General features: G+C 54.8%; 1 protein-coding gene across 5 annotated transcripts in view; it reads right to left on the bottom strand.

The window, feature by feature from the left end:
* Positions 1–18889, bottom strand: part of LOC144730857 (acyl-CoA dehydrogenase family member 11-like) — a 29833-nt gene that overhangs the window by 4751 nt on the left and 6193 nt on the right. For all 5 annotated transcript variants that reach the window (XM_078611640.1, XM_078611637.1, XM_078611639.1 and 2 more), the window contains 10 exons: positions 18032–18264; positions 16981–17080; positions 15925–16042; positions 15046–15188; positions 14083–14232; positions 13525–13619; positions 12485–12584; positions 3131–3271; positions 2040–2132; positions 474–581 (listed from right to left, as the gene is read on the bottom strand). In XM_078611640.1, coding sequence (XP_078467766.1) covers positions 474–581; positions 2040–2132; positions 3131–3271; positions 12485–12584; positions 13525–13619; positions 14083–14232; positions 15046–15188; positions 15925–16042; positions 16981–17080; positions 18032–18264 — 1281 coding nt within the window. The remainder of the gene's footprint in view (positions 1–473; positions 582–2039; positions 2133–3130; positions 3272–12484; positions 12585–13524; positions 13620–14082; positions 14233–15045; positions 15189–15924; positions 16043–16980; positions 17081–18031; positions 18265–18889) is intronic.

The following is an 18889-nucleotide window of genomic DNA, read 5'->3' as shown; positions in this document are numbered from 1 at the left end:
TATAGGATAGTGCGTTTCACTCTGGGGTGTTCCAGCCTCCCACATGCAAACATCAATTAATTGGTTGATAACACCTTCATATTTAGAGAACCGCAGTGCTTGGGCAATTATTGGCGCTGGCTCGTTGTGTGGCTGCCTTCCTGCTCGTCTGCGGTTCCTCCTCCAGCCTCCGAGTCGTTCTCTCGCTCTTTAGGCGAGCGAGCAGATATTGTGCGATAGCGGCATGCTACGAGATTAAATTGTTATTAATATTATACGTATTGGATGTGGTGCGCCGGGTGCAGAAATATTTTCCAGATTGCTGATCAAGAGCGGCCTGGCTGAGATTGAGCCCTGGGTGTCATAAACAGTGGTCGAGTTCGCTCATTTGCCGATTCGACTTCAAACTCGGAACTCGGTGCATGGCCACGTCTGGCTCAGTGCGAGGTTCATCGTTGGCCGTGTCGCCGTCAAAACCGACGTCGTGGGCCGACCTGGACGTCCGAGCAGAAGGCCTGCAGGACCTCCCCGCGGCTCTTGGCCATCGAGCGCAGCACGTCGAGTGACAGGATGTTGGTAGTTCCCTCCCAGATGCTCAGCACCTGCGGCCTCACATGCACACAAAGATCCCCCCCCCTATAGCTTTAACAGACTTTTGGGGAAATTGCTGTTAGTGAGCACCTATGAAGGCCGGCACGGCACAAGAGTGGGTGGGAGGCCAGCTCCACGCCCTGACGCCTTTGTGTTCCGAGTGGTGATGTTTACACACCCCACACCAGGTCGTAATTTGAGGTCGAGTTGGCCTAGGGGAGGCCCAGGACTGGTTCAGATAATCATCGCTGGTGTTGGTGGCCGTGAATGGGAATCGAACTCGGGTTACTGGGTTTGTAGTACAGCGCGCTAACCAACAACAATCGCCCTTCACCACTAATCGGTGGTGACGTCACTACAGCGCTTGTGCCATGCTAGGTGCACTTTGAGGTCACGTGAAGTGTCAAAGGCCCACTGGCAGGAGGTCAAGGAACAGACCCAGGTACCATGGGTTGACCGAATGAGATGATTGGCAGATAAATTAAAACCTAAGCTAAACTTTTTATTTTACTAGGTAAGGCCCACTGAGCTGTAAAACTCTTTCAGAAGCGATTTGGCAACAACTAATATCTCAACAAAGTGGTTTTTCATGTGGAAATGTATAGCAGCCATATACTCTAAATGCACCAAATGTGCTCCCCACTGTGCCAACTCGACATTTTAGCCACTCGGCGCTCCTCTCCTTGTGAGCGTCGCTCTTCTGCCCTCCAGATCCCCAGCAGCATCCTTTATAAACCTCGTCGATGGAGGCCGATCTTGACGCCGCTGGTACCAGTCACCGGCAAGTCCAATCAACTCCACATCCTTCTGTATCACATCAGTCCATCTCTTCTCTAGCCCGTGCCGCGCCCGTTTAGCCCTATCTATCCAGCCAAACAGAAGCTATTTGGGCATGCGGTGGCTGAGCACGCGAGCTACATCACCTAGCCAGCGCAGCCTCGCTTACCGGAGGAGCTTACTGATGAGATCGTGTGCAGATCTTTCACCGAGCACTACACTAGACACGCACATGACCGTCATCACCGTAATTTCATATTTGTAATGCGCTTTTCATATAATTACAACTGAAAGCGAATGCAAAATGAATTTAACATTACGAGAATTTTCTCTGTACTCAGGCCTCTGTATTTTAAATTGACCACTGTGGCGGGCAACAGGAAGACAGTGTCTGCGTGTGCACGTGACCCTAGGGATGAACGTGGAGGCACCTGGGTGGAGACCGAGACACAGACCTAAGAAGGAATTGGATCACCGTGGTGAGCCAGCAACTGTGGAGCGGACATGCAGATGATGGCCCACGACGAGAGCGAGCGGAGAAAGTGGAGCAGGAAGGCAGAGCCTACACGAGTGGCAACATCTCCAGGAGGAATACGAAGAAAGATGTAGCTCCTGGCTTGCAGTGTGCAACTCCCCAACACGGACTGCGCACACAAAACGACGATGCGAGACACATGGGTCGGCGGGTGGACCTGCGCATCGCGAAGCATGCAGGGCAGCCCCGTGTCCTCCATGTAGCCCTGACCTCCGAACGCCTCGAGGCCCTCCGACACCACCGCCACAGCCTGCGGGAGAACGATCACATGATCCGCACGCACGATCCACACGCGCGTGTTAGGTCAAACACGCGCCTATCCGTGTCGAACATTTACAGACGACGTGGTGGCGCAGTCGTACAAGCAATGTGCAATGAACCCGGTGACCCGAGGTCGGAATCTCAGCCACGGCCAACATCAGTGGCGAGTGATATCCAAAACGGTCCTGCCCGGGGGCGACTCAGCCTTAAAGGAATCAGCACTGGGGAGACAAAGGCGGCCGAGTGTGTGTGGTGCCAGTCACCCCACTCCCTTGTGCGCCATGCTGGCCCTCGCGGGGGCTTGCTAAACAGCCCCAACACGGGCTATTCTGCCCCTGACGGCGTTGTTGTGTGCGCAGTGTAAATATGACCCTGCTGGAGGTGGCCTGTAACTTGCAGCTAGAGTGTGTGGGTGGCGCTGCCACTCCGCAGCCATGTTCAGTGGAGACGCCTGTTATCAAGTGGGGCGGCCCAGCGGTAACGCGTTCATGGATATTACTGCGAGTGCATTAATCGTGAAAAACTACGTGCCGTCTGGTGCAGAGTGGACGTTAAAGATCCCAGTCACGTCAGTAAAAACGAGTCGGCCATTGTGTGTCGGTGTCAAGGTTCACATTTGCCAAATAAAAAAAATTACTCGGGCTGGGATTCCACACACCGGAGGTGCCGAGTCACCGTGCGCCGCACAGGGACAGCTGCCACTGTGGGGGGTGCCCTTTCCAATGCCTCGAGATGTCTGTACGTTGAACTTCTTTTGCACCATACGTAGCCAACCGTGATAACCGGAGGTGCGGTGGAAGAACAACAAACTATGTGATGTGGCACAAGCCGCTTATGGCATGAGAAGCACCCCAGTGTGGAGGTTGGTTCTGTACGCACCAACTCAATCTCATAATTATTATTCTCACAATCATTATTATGAGGACGTGGGATTGTGCAGGGCTGTCCAGCCGATGCCCGTGTATGAGCGCTAGTGGACCACGGCACCTGCTTGGCCGTGTACAGCTTGGCGAGCGGCGTGAGCAGGCGCAGCAGCAGACGCTGGCGCGGGGTCGCGTCCCCGACCTCCTCCAGCCCCAGCAGCCGAGCCACCTCCATGACGAGCAGGAACGCACCGCGCGCCTCGACCTGCACCCACGCACGTGCAGCCACAACTGCGTCGTTATCAGCGATAACAAGGTTGGCGTTCATGATTTATTTTAATGAATAATACACCTGTTCGTGCGTCTTGTCTGTAACGCACCGGGACATACAGGATAATAATAATAGGTTTGGACGGATTCTGTCCTGTTCTTTGCGACAAAAAAACCCGTGCGTCGCGCCATGGGGCCACTGCAGAAAACCAAAAATAACTTGTAACACGTTGTGCCCTCCAACACATGCAGAGAGAGAAAGGTCGCACGTCCATTCAGCTCAATCGCTCTCACAGTGGGTAGAGCATTTGTGTGTGCGTCTCTCCGACGCCCTTTCCCAGTGACCGTTTTGTTGTTGTTGTTTATACTTTCATCGATAAAATGTATTGCAATGTGGAAAAAATCATGAATAATTGTCATTTCTTTTCGGTACACGTGTGAAAAATCAATATTTACGTATAAAATCCTAAGTTTATGAAATCATCAGTCTCTGTACATATTTGCCATCCTTTTTCCACAAGTTCTGTGTATTTTTATTACCTTTGGTTACCCAGGAAAGCCTGACCGATACGGACAAAATTCTATAACCCCGCACGCTGCGGGAAGGCCCTCATACAGCAGTGGATTGGCAAGAACGGGACCGCACATGTACTAAGAATAGACGCATAGCAAAGTGGCCGTGATAGAAAATTGGGCCTCGTGAAGATAAATAGAAATGGCTGCATTGCTCCGTTTGTGTCGGTGCTTTGGTCCCTTGGCGATTGCTTCATGTTTCCGACCTCAACGTGTGTAGGGGTCTTACGGAGGTGAGATGTGTAGGGGTGATATGTATGGGATCCTATGAGAAACTAGCACAGTGGGCGGGGCTTAGTGAGCACACGGGAGGGTGCTCGCACCGACGTCCGCAGATGGTACCCCAGCGGGGGGGAGGGGTTCGAGATATAAGGGGATGAGCCGGAGGGCTCGGGGCAGAATGTGGTGGTGACTCCTGAAGACTGAAGACCTGCCTAGTGAGAGCCCTGGTCTCCCCTGGAACGCCGCCCTTGTAAGGGCCGCGCAGGTCAGAGCCAGTGGCGTGGTCCTGTGAACCAGAGTCAGCACTCTGGGACTCCAGGCACCGTAGCCCGACTCGCCAGTGTCGGGCCAGATAGCCTCCCCTAGCCCGTTAGTGGAGGACTCGGGGGTAGGTTAGGGATAGCCAGGGTGTGTCCCCAGTTATCCGGGTGAGGGGGCCGCTACCCCCTCCAGTATACGTTGCCCTGTGCCGAGTGTGAAGTTATAATAAACATCAGTGTGCCTCAACCCCGGGTGTCGACCTGTGTTCGACGGTACTACATCTGGCGTCAGAAGTAAACAACGAACATGGACACGCGCCGAACGGCTCGGTCCGGGGTGCAAGAGGCGGAGGACACCGCGGAAATGGCGGCACCAGAGACGGCTGATGGGGGCAACGAGCAGCCGGTACAGAATGCATCCTTACCGGGGCACCGGGAGGAAGGTGAGTCGCTGCCCGACGGACTTCGGCTGGCGCACGCGAGGTTGGCAGAGCTGCTATACGCCGCTGCCGCCACACTCGAAACCATTACTCGGCTGGGGGCTGCGGGACCACCGCGGGGCGAGGACGGCCAACGGCCGTTGCGCCTTCCCGCCATTTCTACCGACGCCACTTTTGAAAATCCCGCCATCGCCGCAGCAGCTGCCGAGGGCGTGGCCAACCTCAACCTGGGGTCCCACGTCGGCTCTACCGGGGCTGCCACGTCACCACCTTCGGACGGAGCGTCACTATCTGCGCGACAGGCGATTACATCTGCCGTTCGTGCTGACGCTCAGCCGAGTTGCAGGGACAGCAAAGTGCGGGCCTCCACGGCGGCCGCTGCGCTACACCAAAGGCTGCCCCCGCTGAAGGAGTTCGTGGCTGAGGAGGGCGACTGGGGGGGATTTCAGCGGCGCTTCCTCGCGCATCAAGAAATGGCGGGGTGGTCAGATGACGAAGCCCTTTGCGCGCTACCAGCGCTCCTTGACGGCGACGCCCTCGCCGCTCTTACGTCCGCATCGAGGGACAAGCGCTCTACTCTTCAGACGGCGCTGCAATTGCTGGCTGGGGTCTACGGGCCTTCGGCGGAGTGTCGGCAGCGATTCTACGATCGCCAGCGGGGTGCGAAGGAGTCGCCCCTCGCCTACCGTACGAGCCTTCTGGCGCTGGCCAAGACGGCCTTCCCTCGCATGGATGACCAAGGCGTGGATGCCATGGTCTCCGAGAAGATCCTTCTGCTGGCGGACGACCTGGATGTCGCTATCGTTGCGCAGGAGGACGCTGAGATAGATTCCCTCCAAGCGGCGCGGCTCCTCCACGCTAACCTCCTGTCGCAGCGAAGGAAGGCCAGCAGAGCAGTGGCCGGGCGTACGGTGGCTGCCGTCACCCCACCGACGGAGGAGGTCTACGCCGCCGACTTCCGACAGCAGCAGCGGATGGGAGCACGGGCGGACCGGGATGGGTCGGTCCGCTCCGACCGCCTGTCTTCACCGCCTACGCTCCCGCGCTGCTATAATTGCGGCGTCCGGGGCCACGTCGCCTTGGGGTGCCGCTCCCCTCGACAGCGGGGGACGACGCCTCGCCGGGACGACGGGCCTCCTCCTCCTCCTCCGCCCAAGCTCCACCGACATGACCCGGCAAGTCGCGGCACCCCACATGTTTGGCCGAAGCACACACCCGTTACACATGTACACACCGCAACGAACGGGGGGCCAACATTGCATACCGCGGGGCCAACACGAACCACTATGGGGACCCAATTAGAACCCGCACAGTGGTCCGTGTTGGCCCATCGCGTTCTGGCTGCGCCGTCGGGGTCGTCGGCCGTAGTAGGGTATATCGACGGGGTCGAAGTGCGTATCCTCGTCGATACAGGTGCGTCGGCGACCATCATTTCGGAACTAATATACAACATTCTCCCTGTCCAAAGTCGTCCCTTGCTACCGGTTGATGTCCCATTCTACGCTGCTAACGGGGGCTCACTGGGTATCATGGGTCAGATTCGCGCGCAAATTTCGATCGGAGATATTAAATTGTCCGGCCCTATTTTTGTTTCCTCCTCGCTGGCGGTTCCGTGCCTGCTGGGGACGGATTTCTTGGGCAAAATGCCGATTCGGATTATGATTAATCAGGGTTGCATTGAACTCCCGTCGGGACGACGGATGGCGTTTTTGCCTTCCCCTACTACGGATCGCTCGGCGTTCGCGGCGGTACCCGCGTTGGTAGTTCAAACGGTTCGAGTGCCGCCGGGGGCACAAATGTTGGTGCCCCTTAAGCTTCGTAGGCCCTTCGCTAAGGGTGTTGGGGACCAGGGTGTCCTGCTGGGGCCATCTAGGGCTGGGGTTAGCGGGCCGCATTTGGTGCCCGCTCAGACCATTGTAAGGGGGGACGGGGACCCCTTCATCGCGGTCCTCAATGTGGGGTCGCAGGCCGTGGTCATTCCCCAAGGGACCGTGCTTGCTCACGCAACGCCGGCGCCCTGTGAGGAGTCTGTTGCAAATCACGTACACGCTGCCACTCTGCCGACTCCACATTCGGACACCGATGAAGGGTGGCTTGAGGCGCTTTGTGCGGGATCGACGGACCTGTCGGATGTAGAGCGTCAAAAACTTAGGACTCTATTGCGCGAATTTGCCGATGTGTTTAGTCAAAACAAATTCGATCTGGGCTGCACCCATTTGCTGCGTCACCATATTGATACTGGTGACAGCGCGCCCATACGCCAAAATCCCTTCCGGCTGAGTCCCGCCGAGAAGGAACATGTCAAATCGGCTGTTGATGACATGTTAGCCGCCGATATAATTTCTCCCTCTACCAGCCCGTGGGGAGCACCGATCGTTCTGGTAAAGAAACAGGATGGATTGTTGCGGTTTTGCGTCGACTTTCGCCGCCTCAACAAAATTTCCCTTGCTGACGCATACCCGCTTCCCCGTATTGATGAATCGCTCGACGCCTTGGCGGGGGCGCGATTCTTCTCCACATTGGATTTGCTTTCGGGATTCTGGCAGCTTCCTCTGGACGATGAATCTAAGCCTAAAACCGCATTCCGTACGCCACATGGTCTCTTCCAATTTAACCGGTTGCCGATGGGATTACACTCGGCGCCGGCGACTTTCCAGCGATTGATGGAATTGGTTTTGGCTGGATTGCAGTGGGATTCGTGTTTAATCTATTTGGACGACGTTATCGTCTTTAGCAGAACATTTGATGAGCATCTCCAGAGGTTACGGGCCGTTTTCCTCAAAATGCGGGCTGCTAATTTGAAATTTAAACCACAAAAGTGTCATTTGTTGCGCGAATCGGTACGTTATTTGGGGCACATCGTAGGGCGCTCGGGTATTGCTACCGATCCCGCCAAAACGCAGTGTGTCAGCTCCTGGCCGACTCCCACCTCGGTGGGAGAGGTCAGGAGCTTTGTCGGTTTTGCGTCATACTACCGACGCTTTGTCGCGGACTTTGCCACCATTGCTAAGCCCCTGCACGCTTTGACGTCAAAGGGGGTCCGCTTCCATTGGGGACAGGAGGAGGAGGCTGCGTTCCGCTCACTTCGGGACGCTCTGGTTAATGCCCCTCCCCTGGTTTATCCCGATTTTTCGAAGCCCTTTGTGCTCGATACCGACGCGAGCAACACAGGTATTGGGGGCGTGCTATCCCAGGTGGTTGATGGCGTGGAACGGGTGGTCGCGTACGGAAGCCGAGTGTTGTCTCCAGCGGAGCAACGATATTGTGTGACGCGTCGGGAACTGCTGGCAATTGTCTACTTCATCCAGCAGTACCGGCCATATCTGTACGGACAGTGTTTCACCGTCCGTACAGACCATGCGGCGCTACAGTACGCCCTGCGAGTCCAACAACCATCGGGTCAATTGTCTCGATGGCTGGAGGTTCTCCAGGATTTTGATTTTCAGACCACGTACCGTAAGGGCGTTCGCCACACCAACGCGGACGCCCTGTCACGCATGCCCACCACCCCCGAATGCGCATGCCTCCTGGGGTCGGGTCGGTGCAGGCATCCTGCTGAATTGGCTGTCCCAGTCTTGGCGGCTACTGACGACGTAGCACCAATGACAAATTCCATCGCACAACAGGGTTCTGATTCCCTGTTGGGGTTGCCTGCTACGGAAGGGGGTCGGTTGCAAATGGAAGATACTTCCCTCCTTGCGTTGCGCCGCCGCGTCAGGGACCGGGGGCGGGGGAGGGGTGATGCCGACGCATGGGAAATGCTCGGTGGGTTGTTAATGCATTGGGACGGGAAATCCCGTAGACACCGGCTAGTGGTCCCTTCGGGGTTACGGGGTAGGGTGGTGTGGGCCGCTCACGAGCGCCTCCTCCACCTGGGTACCCAAAAGACCCTGGCTTTGCTCCAACTTGACTTCTTTTGGCCGGGCATGACGAGGGATGTCGGGGATCTATTAGGATCGTGCCCTAAGTGTGCGCAGCGCAAACCACCAGCGAAGGAGTCGAACCCGCCCCTGCAATCTATCAGGGTTTCCCGGGTAAACGAACTCGTCGCGCTGGACATTCTAGGACCGTTCCCCGCCACCCCCAGGGGAAATAGGTATTTGCTAACCGGTGTTGAATATTTCACGCGCTGGCCTATGGCCTGGCCCCTGGCCAACCAGTCGGCGGCAGCCATCGTGGAGGCCTTTGTCCAGGGCTATGTCCTTGACAAAGGTGCTCCCGAGCGGCTGCTGACCGACCAGGGTAGAAATTTTTCAAGCAAATTGCTCAAACAGGTCTGTGAGATCCTTGGCACTAAAAAGATTCGCACCTCCCCATATCACCCACAAACCGACGGGATGGTCGAGCGGTTGCATCGTACCATCACGTCGATGTTGTCGCAGCACTTTTCTGACTCACAGACAGATTGGGATTTGAAAATCCAGGGGTCCTGTCAGCATACCGGTTGGCCCCCCATGCTGCGACGGGATTTTCCCCCTTTTTCCTTATGTATGGCCGCGAACCGGAGCCACCTGTTCAGGCCCAGCTGCAGATCCCAGCGCCTCAGGGAAAAACTCAATTGGCCGAACATGTTAAATTCAACCTGGAAAGATTAACGGAAGCGCGGGATGCTGCCATGCAAAATTCTGACAGGCGGCAGAGGGCTAATGAGCGCCTCAGGATGGCTCGCGCGCATGTGCTACAGTGGAAGCCGGGGGACAGGGCATGGTTGCACTGTCCCCAGGTATCGCTCGCGTCCTCCTCTAAACTGCTGCGACCATGGCGGGGTCCCGTCGAGGTGGTTGAGGTCCTGAGACCTCAGTGCGTGCGCATTCAATGGGGGAGGCGCCGGTGGTTTGTACACCCCTCCAGGCTAAAACCCTTCGTTGCGGTGCGAGGTCCCACTACACACGCGCGTGGCCAAACATGTGGGGGGGCGTCCGACTCAGGGAGGTCGTCTCGGGTTCTCTCGCCTAACGTGCTGCCGGCTGTACCACCCACAGGTGCACCGGGAGTGAAGGGCTCACGCCCGACGACCCCCACAGGAAATGCTGAGGGTCTTGCGACGTCAGCAACAGACTCTCTCGGTGATGAACACCTGCCGGCCGACGACCTGCCGGTCGGGCCTGTCCCGTGTGACGGGCCTGCGGCGAGGACGCGCGCAAAAATGCGAAAACTCTTGTGAGGAAATTAGAAAAAAAAATATTTTTGATGGGGGTATTTCTTTTGGTTTCTCTTTTTCGATGTTCATTCGCATGTTGTGCTCAAGGTGTGGGGCGTCCGTGCTGTGTTCCCGGCACGTTGCATTGTACGATTGTTGGGCGTGCTGTGTGTGTGTGTGTGTTCTGGGTGTGCTGGGGGGGATTCCAGGTTAAGAAACACGTGTATATATGCTCGTATTACGGATTTCGTATTTATTCAGGCGGGGTTCGTCGGGTTCGTCGGGTTCGTCGGGTTCGTCGGGTTATTTTTCCTTCCTGTTGTTCTTCTCGTTGCGTTATTGTTAAAAAAAAAAATGAGGCACACGCTGGGGGATGGAGAGGGGTTTAACTTTTATTGTCAATGTTGCAGCCGGGACGGCTGCGAGCTGTACAGGGGGGGGTGATGTAGGGGTCTTACGGAGGTGAGATGTGTAGGGGTGATATGTATGGGATCCTATGAGAAACTAGCACAGTGGGCGGGGCTTAGTGAGCACACGGGAGGGTGCTCGCACCGACGTCCGCAGATGGTACCCCAGCGGGGGGGAGGGGTTCGAGATATAAGGGGATGAGCCGGAGGGCTCGGGGCAGAATGTGGTGGTGACTCCTGAAGACTGAAGACCTGCCTAGTGAGAGCCCTGGTCTCCCCTGGAACGCCGCCCTTGTAAGGGCCGCGCAGGTCAGAGCCAGTGGCGTGGTCCTGTGAACCAGAGTCAGCACTCTGGGACTCCAGGCACCGTAGCCCGACTCGCCAGTGTCGGGCCAGATAGCCTCCCCTAGCCCGTTAGTGGAGGACTCGGGGGTAGGTTAGGGATAGCCAGGGTGTGTCCCCAGTTATCCGGGTGAGGGGGCCGCTACCCCCTCCAGTATACGTTGCCCTGTGCCGAGTGTGAAGTTATAATAAACATCAGTGTGCCTCAACCCCGGGTGTCGACCTGTGTTCGACGGTACTACACGTGTATGGGTGAGGTGAGTGCATGCGTTAACGTAAACACCACTATGTTTAGGCCTAGCGTCAAGGATACATTACAGTTATTATTTATCATTAATTTGCATATTCATTTTTGTATTGCAACACAACAATGCGAGCCCGGTACGTTGCGACCAATTGCAAACTACGGCAGGACCTTGCCAAGGGGGGGGGGGGGGGGGGGAGTTGGAGTCGCTATCCCACCCAGTGGGGACCACGTGCAGGGACATGAACACATTGAGATGGGAGGGGATTTATTTGTTTTGTTACGCTTGTTTACCCAAGAAAGACTCAAAATTTTATTTCAGGAGGGTCCTGTTTGCATTAGGGGGATGATGTTGCTGCTGTGTGTGAATCCAATCGAGCAATGTGCAGGTACTGGGATGTTTTGACCAATACTAGTCACGTTGTGTGTTTTTAGCTATGGGAGGAAGCCAGAAAAACTGTAGGAAACCCACGCAGAGCAGGGGGAGAACATACAAACATACACACAAACATGCATACAAACAAACACACGTACAAACATACAAACAAACACACATAAAAACAGAAAGGTGCCCGAGTCGGGAATAGAACCCAGGCCCTTGCGCTGTGAGACGTGAGCGTCAATACCGGCGCTTTTCTGCCGCCAAAGCAAATGAATCGGCTAATGAGACCACAGCTCAAGCAGCCGTCGGCCTCACGTGCGGCCGGATTAATAGGGAGACAGGGGAACACACGGATTCACAAGCTTAACGCAGGTTAATGACGGAGTTCAAACCACTAACGGAGGTGAATGGACGTGGGCAGGAGACGTCGCTCGGAAGGGCGATGGCCGATGGTCGAGAATAATGATGGAGTGACAGCCGGGGGAGGGGGATGAGAATGCGCCCGAGAGGATGTCCTCTCTCGGAGACGGAGTGATGAAATTGGCTCCTGTGTTGGAGCCAGGCGGATCATTATAATCGCATGACTGTGAGAAAAATGGAGACAGCCTGGGGAGGCCCTCATCCAACGGTTGATTGATTGTAGCCGATTATAATAACATAATAATCTTAAACGGCATCTTTCATATCAAAATATCTCAAAGCGCCATATGTAAAAAATAAAACAAACTCAAAGAGATAAAATCCAATTGGAATACAGTAAATGCTGATAATAACAACAATGACGACTACACTCGCACTGGCATAATGACACTAACACTACAGGTAATGATAATAATTACACTCGTGTAGGTAACATCCAATCAGACTACTGGACGAGCCAATGAATAACCACAGGTTATCAAGCTGGATTTAACGGAGCTCAATTCCTGATGTGGGCAGGGATAGCAGCGCTCCTCCAGTCTCCGTGCATAGCGGCAGAATGCGTGATCACCCAGCGGTGGCCTCTGAAATCGGTACAGAGAGAGGAGTAGCCTGGAGTCCAGGGAGTGTGAACCTTGAGGAGGGTGTCACGGAGGAGTGTGGCGGCGGAGGAGTGTGAAGGAGTGTGGGGGCGAAGGAATTGGGGGCGAAGGAGTGTGGCGGAGGAGTGTGGCGTGTGATGATGACGAGCGGGCGCTGCTCGTTCCGCGCGTCGCACCTCCATGCGTGCGAGCGTCTGCATGTGCAGCGCGTGGTCCTTGATGAGCTTCCCGAAGACTGTGCGGCGCGACGCGTAGTCTCGCGCCAGGCTCAGGATCCTGACAGTGTGCAGCGCACCGCGTCACACCACACGCGCCACACTGCGTCACACCACACACGCCACACTGCGTCACATCACACACACCACACACGCCACACCACACACGCCACACTGCGTCACATCACACGCGCCACACCGTGTCACACCACACGCGCCACACTGCGTCACACCACACGCGCCACACCATGTCACATCACATGCGTCACACCACACATGCCACACTGCGTCACACCATGTCACATCACACGCATCACACTACACAGACCGTTCAAGTAAAGATTCTGATTCTGATTTTGTGTTCACTCAGTGAGCACAGAATCAGAATCTTTATTTATCCTGGAGGAATGCGATGAGGTATGAAGCTCTTTTTCACACGAAGCCACATTGGCAACCGTACCAGGGAGGACCCTCCACTGCGGAGATGAAGCAATCAAATCAGCTTCTTGGTTCTTTTGGTAAAGTCACGTAGAAGGGAAGTAATAAAATAATAAAAATAAAACTAAAACATAATAAAATTATTCTCACGACGTTTCGGCCACAACGCAAGCAGCCGTCCTCAGGCGACAGAGTCGCCTCGACGGCTGCTTGTGGCCAAAACGTCGTGAGAATAATTTTATTATGTTTTAGTTTTATTTTTATTATTTTATTACTTCCCTTCTACGTGACTTTACCGAAAGAACCAAGAAGATGAATCCCTGCAGTCACGAAAGCTTTAAATCAAAATTCAATCAAATCAGCTCAAATGCAGGTGTTAGCTGGATCGTTAAAGCGCAGGACCACGAGAGATGATGACGCCAGTGGATTTACGATGGAGGATGCCGATGATGATATATATATGTACACACACACGATGTGGCTGTTTGGCAAGGCCAGCAAAATAAAGACTTGCAGCGAGCAGACCGCACTGTGTCCTCAAACTTGTGCGGCAAGGTCCTCACCTCCTCATGGCAGCGGCGGAGGAGATGGCGTTGTGCAGGCGCGTGATGGTCAGCATGGAGGAGATGGAGGCCACTCCGCGGCCCTCCTCCGAGATCTGCACCACCACGGTGCACCACCACGGTGCACCACCACGGTGCACAACCACGATGCACCACCACGGTGCACCACCACGGTGCACAACCACGGTGCACAACCACGGTGCACAACCAGCTCGCAATTCATTAATGACTGTCAAACATTCTGCTCACTTTTCAACGTGACCGTTTTTGAAAAAAATGTTTGCTCTTAAACTCTTTTAAATTTGACCAGGTATGGCCCACTGAGGGAAATTTAGCTTTTTTTCATAAGTGACCTGGCCACAAATGATTGCTCAACGACGTGGCTTATTGTCGTTTGGACATTTATAACAGGCAAATACTCTAAACGCATGTCGAATGTAAATGTGGGGGGAAAAGCCGGAGGACCTGGAGAAAAATCCTCGCGACCACGGGGAAAACAAATATACAGGCGTCAGGGTCGGGACTGAACCCACGACCTCCTACAGATGGCTGCTGTACCCGAAGCGCCCGCGTGCCGGACAGAAGCAGCTCGGCGGTGGGGACCTGGCGCGTGCCCAGCTTCTCCTTGAGCCGCTGCACCTCGATGCCGTTGAGCTGCCCCGCCGAGTCGCGCACCTCCACGTAGAAGAGGGAGAGCCCGCGGCTGCCCTGCACGGGCGGCATTCCAACATCCTTCAGGCAAATGCTAGCGGGGGGAACTTTGTCTTGTTGGCGGTGCCCTAGCCCACCGTTAGTAGCTCGCGCAGCTTGATGCAGAGGTTAGTGTTTCGAATCCGGCAGGCCGCCCTGGTGAACCACCAGGTCTATTGACCATAAAAAGAATACCCCGCGCTGTCTGCTTCACAGTGAACTTTAAAGATCCTCTGACATCACTCAAAACGTGACGGCCATTGTGTGCGGGCGTCACGGTTCAAATTTGCCGAATATGAAATTACACTGCGAATTACTCTGGTTTAGGCACAAAGCCTTTGCACGTGCAATGCTGCACACCTCTGTGTTGCAGGATCAATTCTGTGCTGTTGAATCCGTGTTTTTGAACCCAGCTATTGTGGTGACTGAGGTTTGTATTGAACACAAAGGGCACGGTGTGGACCGGCCCTCATTCAGTACTGGATTGGCAAGGGACCTGAAAGTCAGAAATCAAATAATTTAATAAGTTGAAGACCGCCCCATGCTGCGTTGGTCGTGGGAGTTGTTTGAACATACCAAACCACACTGGTCATTCCGTGTTGTCACAGGTGCCCAAGTTCAGTTCAGAGGTCACATGCCAGTGAATTTGGCCAGGTTCGCGATGCCGACATGCAAACTGCTGCACCATCACTCCGTCCCTCTCCGACGGGCACAGCCCCTTGCCCTTGGTCGATCCACTGCTGGACGTAGGCGTCCCCCCCACTTTGCGTCGGACCGTGTAGAGGCCACCGCGTCTCATTCCCCAAGCGGCATTGCCTGCCCCCGACTCACCGGCAGCGTCCGCCCCTCTGCGTCCGTGACCCGTGCGAGGGTGAGCGTCATGTCCGAGTCCGTGGCCGACGTGAACCACTTAAACCCATGCAGCCGGTAGCTCCCATCCGGTTGCGGCTCCGCCACAGTCTCCGTGCCCGTGGCTGCCCGCACCGCACCACGCCACGCCACACCACGCACGTACATGAAGGTTTGCGCTGCACACTACTCACACCTGGCGGAGCACTGCAGGCACACGCGACGCCGCGTAAGCACGGGGAGCCGCAATCGTGGTGGAACGAACAGAGGGGGACAATGCGGACGTCCAGAATAAGTACCTCCTCATTCGAGACACAAACATCGTCGCACATCCTGGCTTTGACACTGGGGCGACCATCAACCGTATCAGAATATCAACAGGCCCATCATGCACATATCGCGTTCATGAATGGAAAATGTTGTACAAGCCACAGGATTGCGATTGTGGCCATGCAATCAAAGCTATGGACCATATCGGTAAACACTGTAGTCTGTGCTCCTTCAACGGAGCACGATCAGCAAAACAACACCAACTCTCTCTCTCTCCTGAAGCCCTCTTGTCGTGGCAGGCAGACCTCGACATTGTCATCTAGCTCTTGAACATCTTGCTGCTGCCATGCACAGCAATGGTATACAGGTAGGCCGAGCCACAGAACACCAATGTGACATGAAACCATGCACCTCCACGTGATGCACACACCACGCCGATTTCCTAGCGCACTCCGCATAGTCAGGTTCCTGCACAGGACACCCCTTCCTTCCTCTCTCCTCCCGTCTAGACTCTGCTCCCCTCCTTGCACTCTCTCACCTCTCCCCTGTCATCTCGGTCTGCTCACCCCCTGAAGCACATGCTGCACGTACCCACGTCAGAGCCACCCTTGCGCTCCGTCATCCACTGCCCGGACGTCCAGAACTTGGTCGGGTCGAAAGTCGTGAGATGCTCCAGAGCCTCAGCGGCGCGCCCCTGGACGGCCAGCGTCTGCGTTGCCCATGAGAAACACATTCAACCACTTGATGAGCTAGGAGTAAAATTAGGGAGTGTAATGCAATGCAACACAGAGAGTTGGCTAACACACAGTTAACGCATAGCCTGGTTGATTACGTTCTCCCAAAGATTGCTAGATTCCTCACAACTCACACTTAACTTTTAATTTAGCAATCTTTGGGAGAACTTAATCAACCAGGCTAGGCGTTAACTGTGTGTTAGCCGACTCTCTGTGTTGTATTGTATTATATTTCTAAGTTTACTACGTTTGTTTTCTCATTCATTCTTACCTGATGATGGTTGCTTGCGTTGCAATCGAAACTTCGTATTCTATTAATATTTAACCATATTTTCTACGTGACTTTACCAAAAGAACCAAAGAGTAATTTTAATATAAACTTTAAAAAAGGCAAGTCCCTTAAAAAAATAAAAAATCACAAGAGTTGAAAAATGTTTTCAAGAGGTTTTGTGGAGCCCAAACTCTAAGGCTCTAAGGTGTAGGGTTTGGATGTTTTTAGTTATAAGCATAAACACTCAATGGAGGAGGGAGAGGCGCGCTCTCGGATTTAAACCGAGAGACGAGAGGAACACGTGGATTGAAGGATGTACGCACGCTGGAGGGATCGCGTTGACTCTTCAGATAACACGGCTTGGGCAGGACGCGTCACGGCCACAAGGGACAATGGCCGACGGTCAAGACTGAAAACGGAGTGGCGGCCATAGGCAAGAAACGCTCCCGCGAGGGTGTCCACAGTAGAGACAGAGCGACGAAATAAGCTCTTGTGCTGGCGCTGCTGGGTGGATCGTAGCAATGCAGGAATGCGAGGGATGGCGATGATCTGGGGAACCCTTCATCCATCCAGCAGTGAATAGAGCATGACAAGACGATGATGACCAGTGACGATGAGAAAGCTCTTCTGATCCGAACTCACCTCGATGACTTTGGCGGCACCGTCCGTCATGGCGAGCGGGCATGTGTAGAGGCCAGCGGACGGCGAGAAGAGGTAGAGCTTGGCCAGCTGGTGCACGCGGCTGGCATGACGAGGTGCGGGGGGGGGGGGCGTGGGACACGCAGACAAACCGCGTGAGAGCCCCGCGGGGTGTCGGTGCCAATGGCAACGCTTCTGCCTCCAGCAAAAAGTGCCAGGGTTCGATTCCCGACCTCGGCTGCCTTTATGTGTGCAGTTTGTCCTCCCACCCCCTGTTCAGCATGGGTGTTGTCCTCTGCGTTCTCCACTTTTCTCCAATAGCTAAAACAACACGCAAAGTCATTGGCACCGGCCAAACACCCCAGTGCTGAAAATTTACCTGCAAATTACTCAATTGGGACCAAAGCACCGACACAAACAGAGCAATACAGCCATTGTTGTTTATCTGCACCAGGCTCTGTTTGTCTATCACAGCCACTTTGCTACGCGTCTCATGCGTCATATTCTTAGTAGATGTGCCGCCCCCTTCTTGCCAATCCACTGCTGGATGAGCAGCTTCCACATCGTGCGGGGAGCACAGAAGTACGGTAATAATGTGAACTCTGCTGCACTGCCCTCTGCTGCCCACACTGAAGCCCTGCCGCCACATGGCACCTCGTGTGCACGGTAGTCACCCATCAAACCCTGTTCTAGCTTCCGACTCGATCCGGCATGTTCACGCATCGGGCTATGTTAGCACTGCATTTGGCTCCATTCGTTTTTGCAGAAGTCTCGCCACGCACTCTCTTACCTCTCCCCAGTCTGGCTGCTTTGTGTGCATAGCAGCAGCTACTGCAGAGGCAGATGTAGAAACTTCCCAGCGTGGGGTAGTGAGGGCCAGGGGTGGTCAGTCCCATGATTTCGAGCCCACATTAACAATAATACAAAGGAATTAAAATAATTTTCCCTGGTAAATATCAATAGATAAAACAATTCTGGTCTCAAGTCGTGTATGGGGGGCATCGAGCCTGACACCCCCCCACCACCCCACCAGCGTCGGCTGCTGGGTGGCTACCTCCAGGCGCCGTGCTTGCGCTTGTAGGCGTGCGCCACGATGCCCTCGCAGGCCGCGATGTCGTGAAGCCGGCGCCATGCGGGGCACGTGACGATGTCATCGACGCGTCGCCCCCACGCGTCGAACGTGCGCAGCGTGGGCGGCGACCGCTCGCACTCGCGCCCCAGTGCCTCCAGCTCGGACACGACGCGGCTGCCGAAAGCGTCCAGGTCGGTGCCGACATCGTGCAGGACCTGCGGCGACGACGCCGGCAGTGGAGAGACGGCGGAGAAATAACAGAGAGAGCAACGGAGACCAAGAATCACGTGGCTTAGTTTCTCACCGAGTATTTTCTGATTCATAATTGATGATCGGGTGAGGCCACGGAATTATCTAACCAAATCTGTGTCGTTAAGACCCTCCACCACCCAACACGGCCAAATACAATCACACCGTCACGTGTGCAAGCGTCTAACAGCATGACAATTGTTATTGTTCAGCTCACAGGGAATTTGATGAGCAATCCACCAGACCCGAATTTAGCAATTGGACACACGGCGTTTCATTTAAAATTCCTTAAAACATCATCAGGACAACTCTATTCCAGCTCATTGAATCTTAGGAACAACCAATCAGATTCAAACTGCACATTTTCTATGTTGCTGGTCGACTGGACTGGGTTGAGTGTGGCACATGTCTAGTAGTACACTAAACGTGGTGTACAAGGGACTGCCGAAATATTTTCATCTCAGGGCTCCCCGCGATTTGTTCGTGCCACAAAAATCAGGCGGTCACAAAAATCCAGTTCCCGCAGAAGCTCTCGGCACGGGGAGCAAAACGTCGGTACATCGTACCAAACGACACACGGTGCGACCCGAA

This window comes from Lampetra planeri, chromosome 37 (genome assembly GCF_965212315.1).
Source record: "Lampetra planeri chromosome 37, kcLamPlan1.2.h2, whole genome shotgun sequence".
Lineage (NCBI taxonomy): Eukaryota > Metazoa > Chordata > Hyperoartia > Petromyzontiformes > Petromyzontidae > Lampetra > Lampetra planeri.
This window is presented reverse-complemented; position numbering and strand designations above follow the sequence as displayed.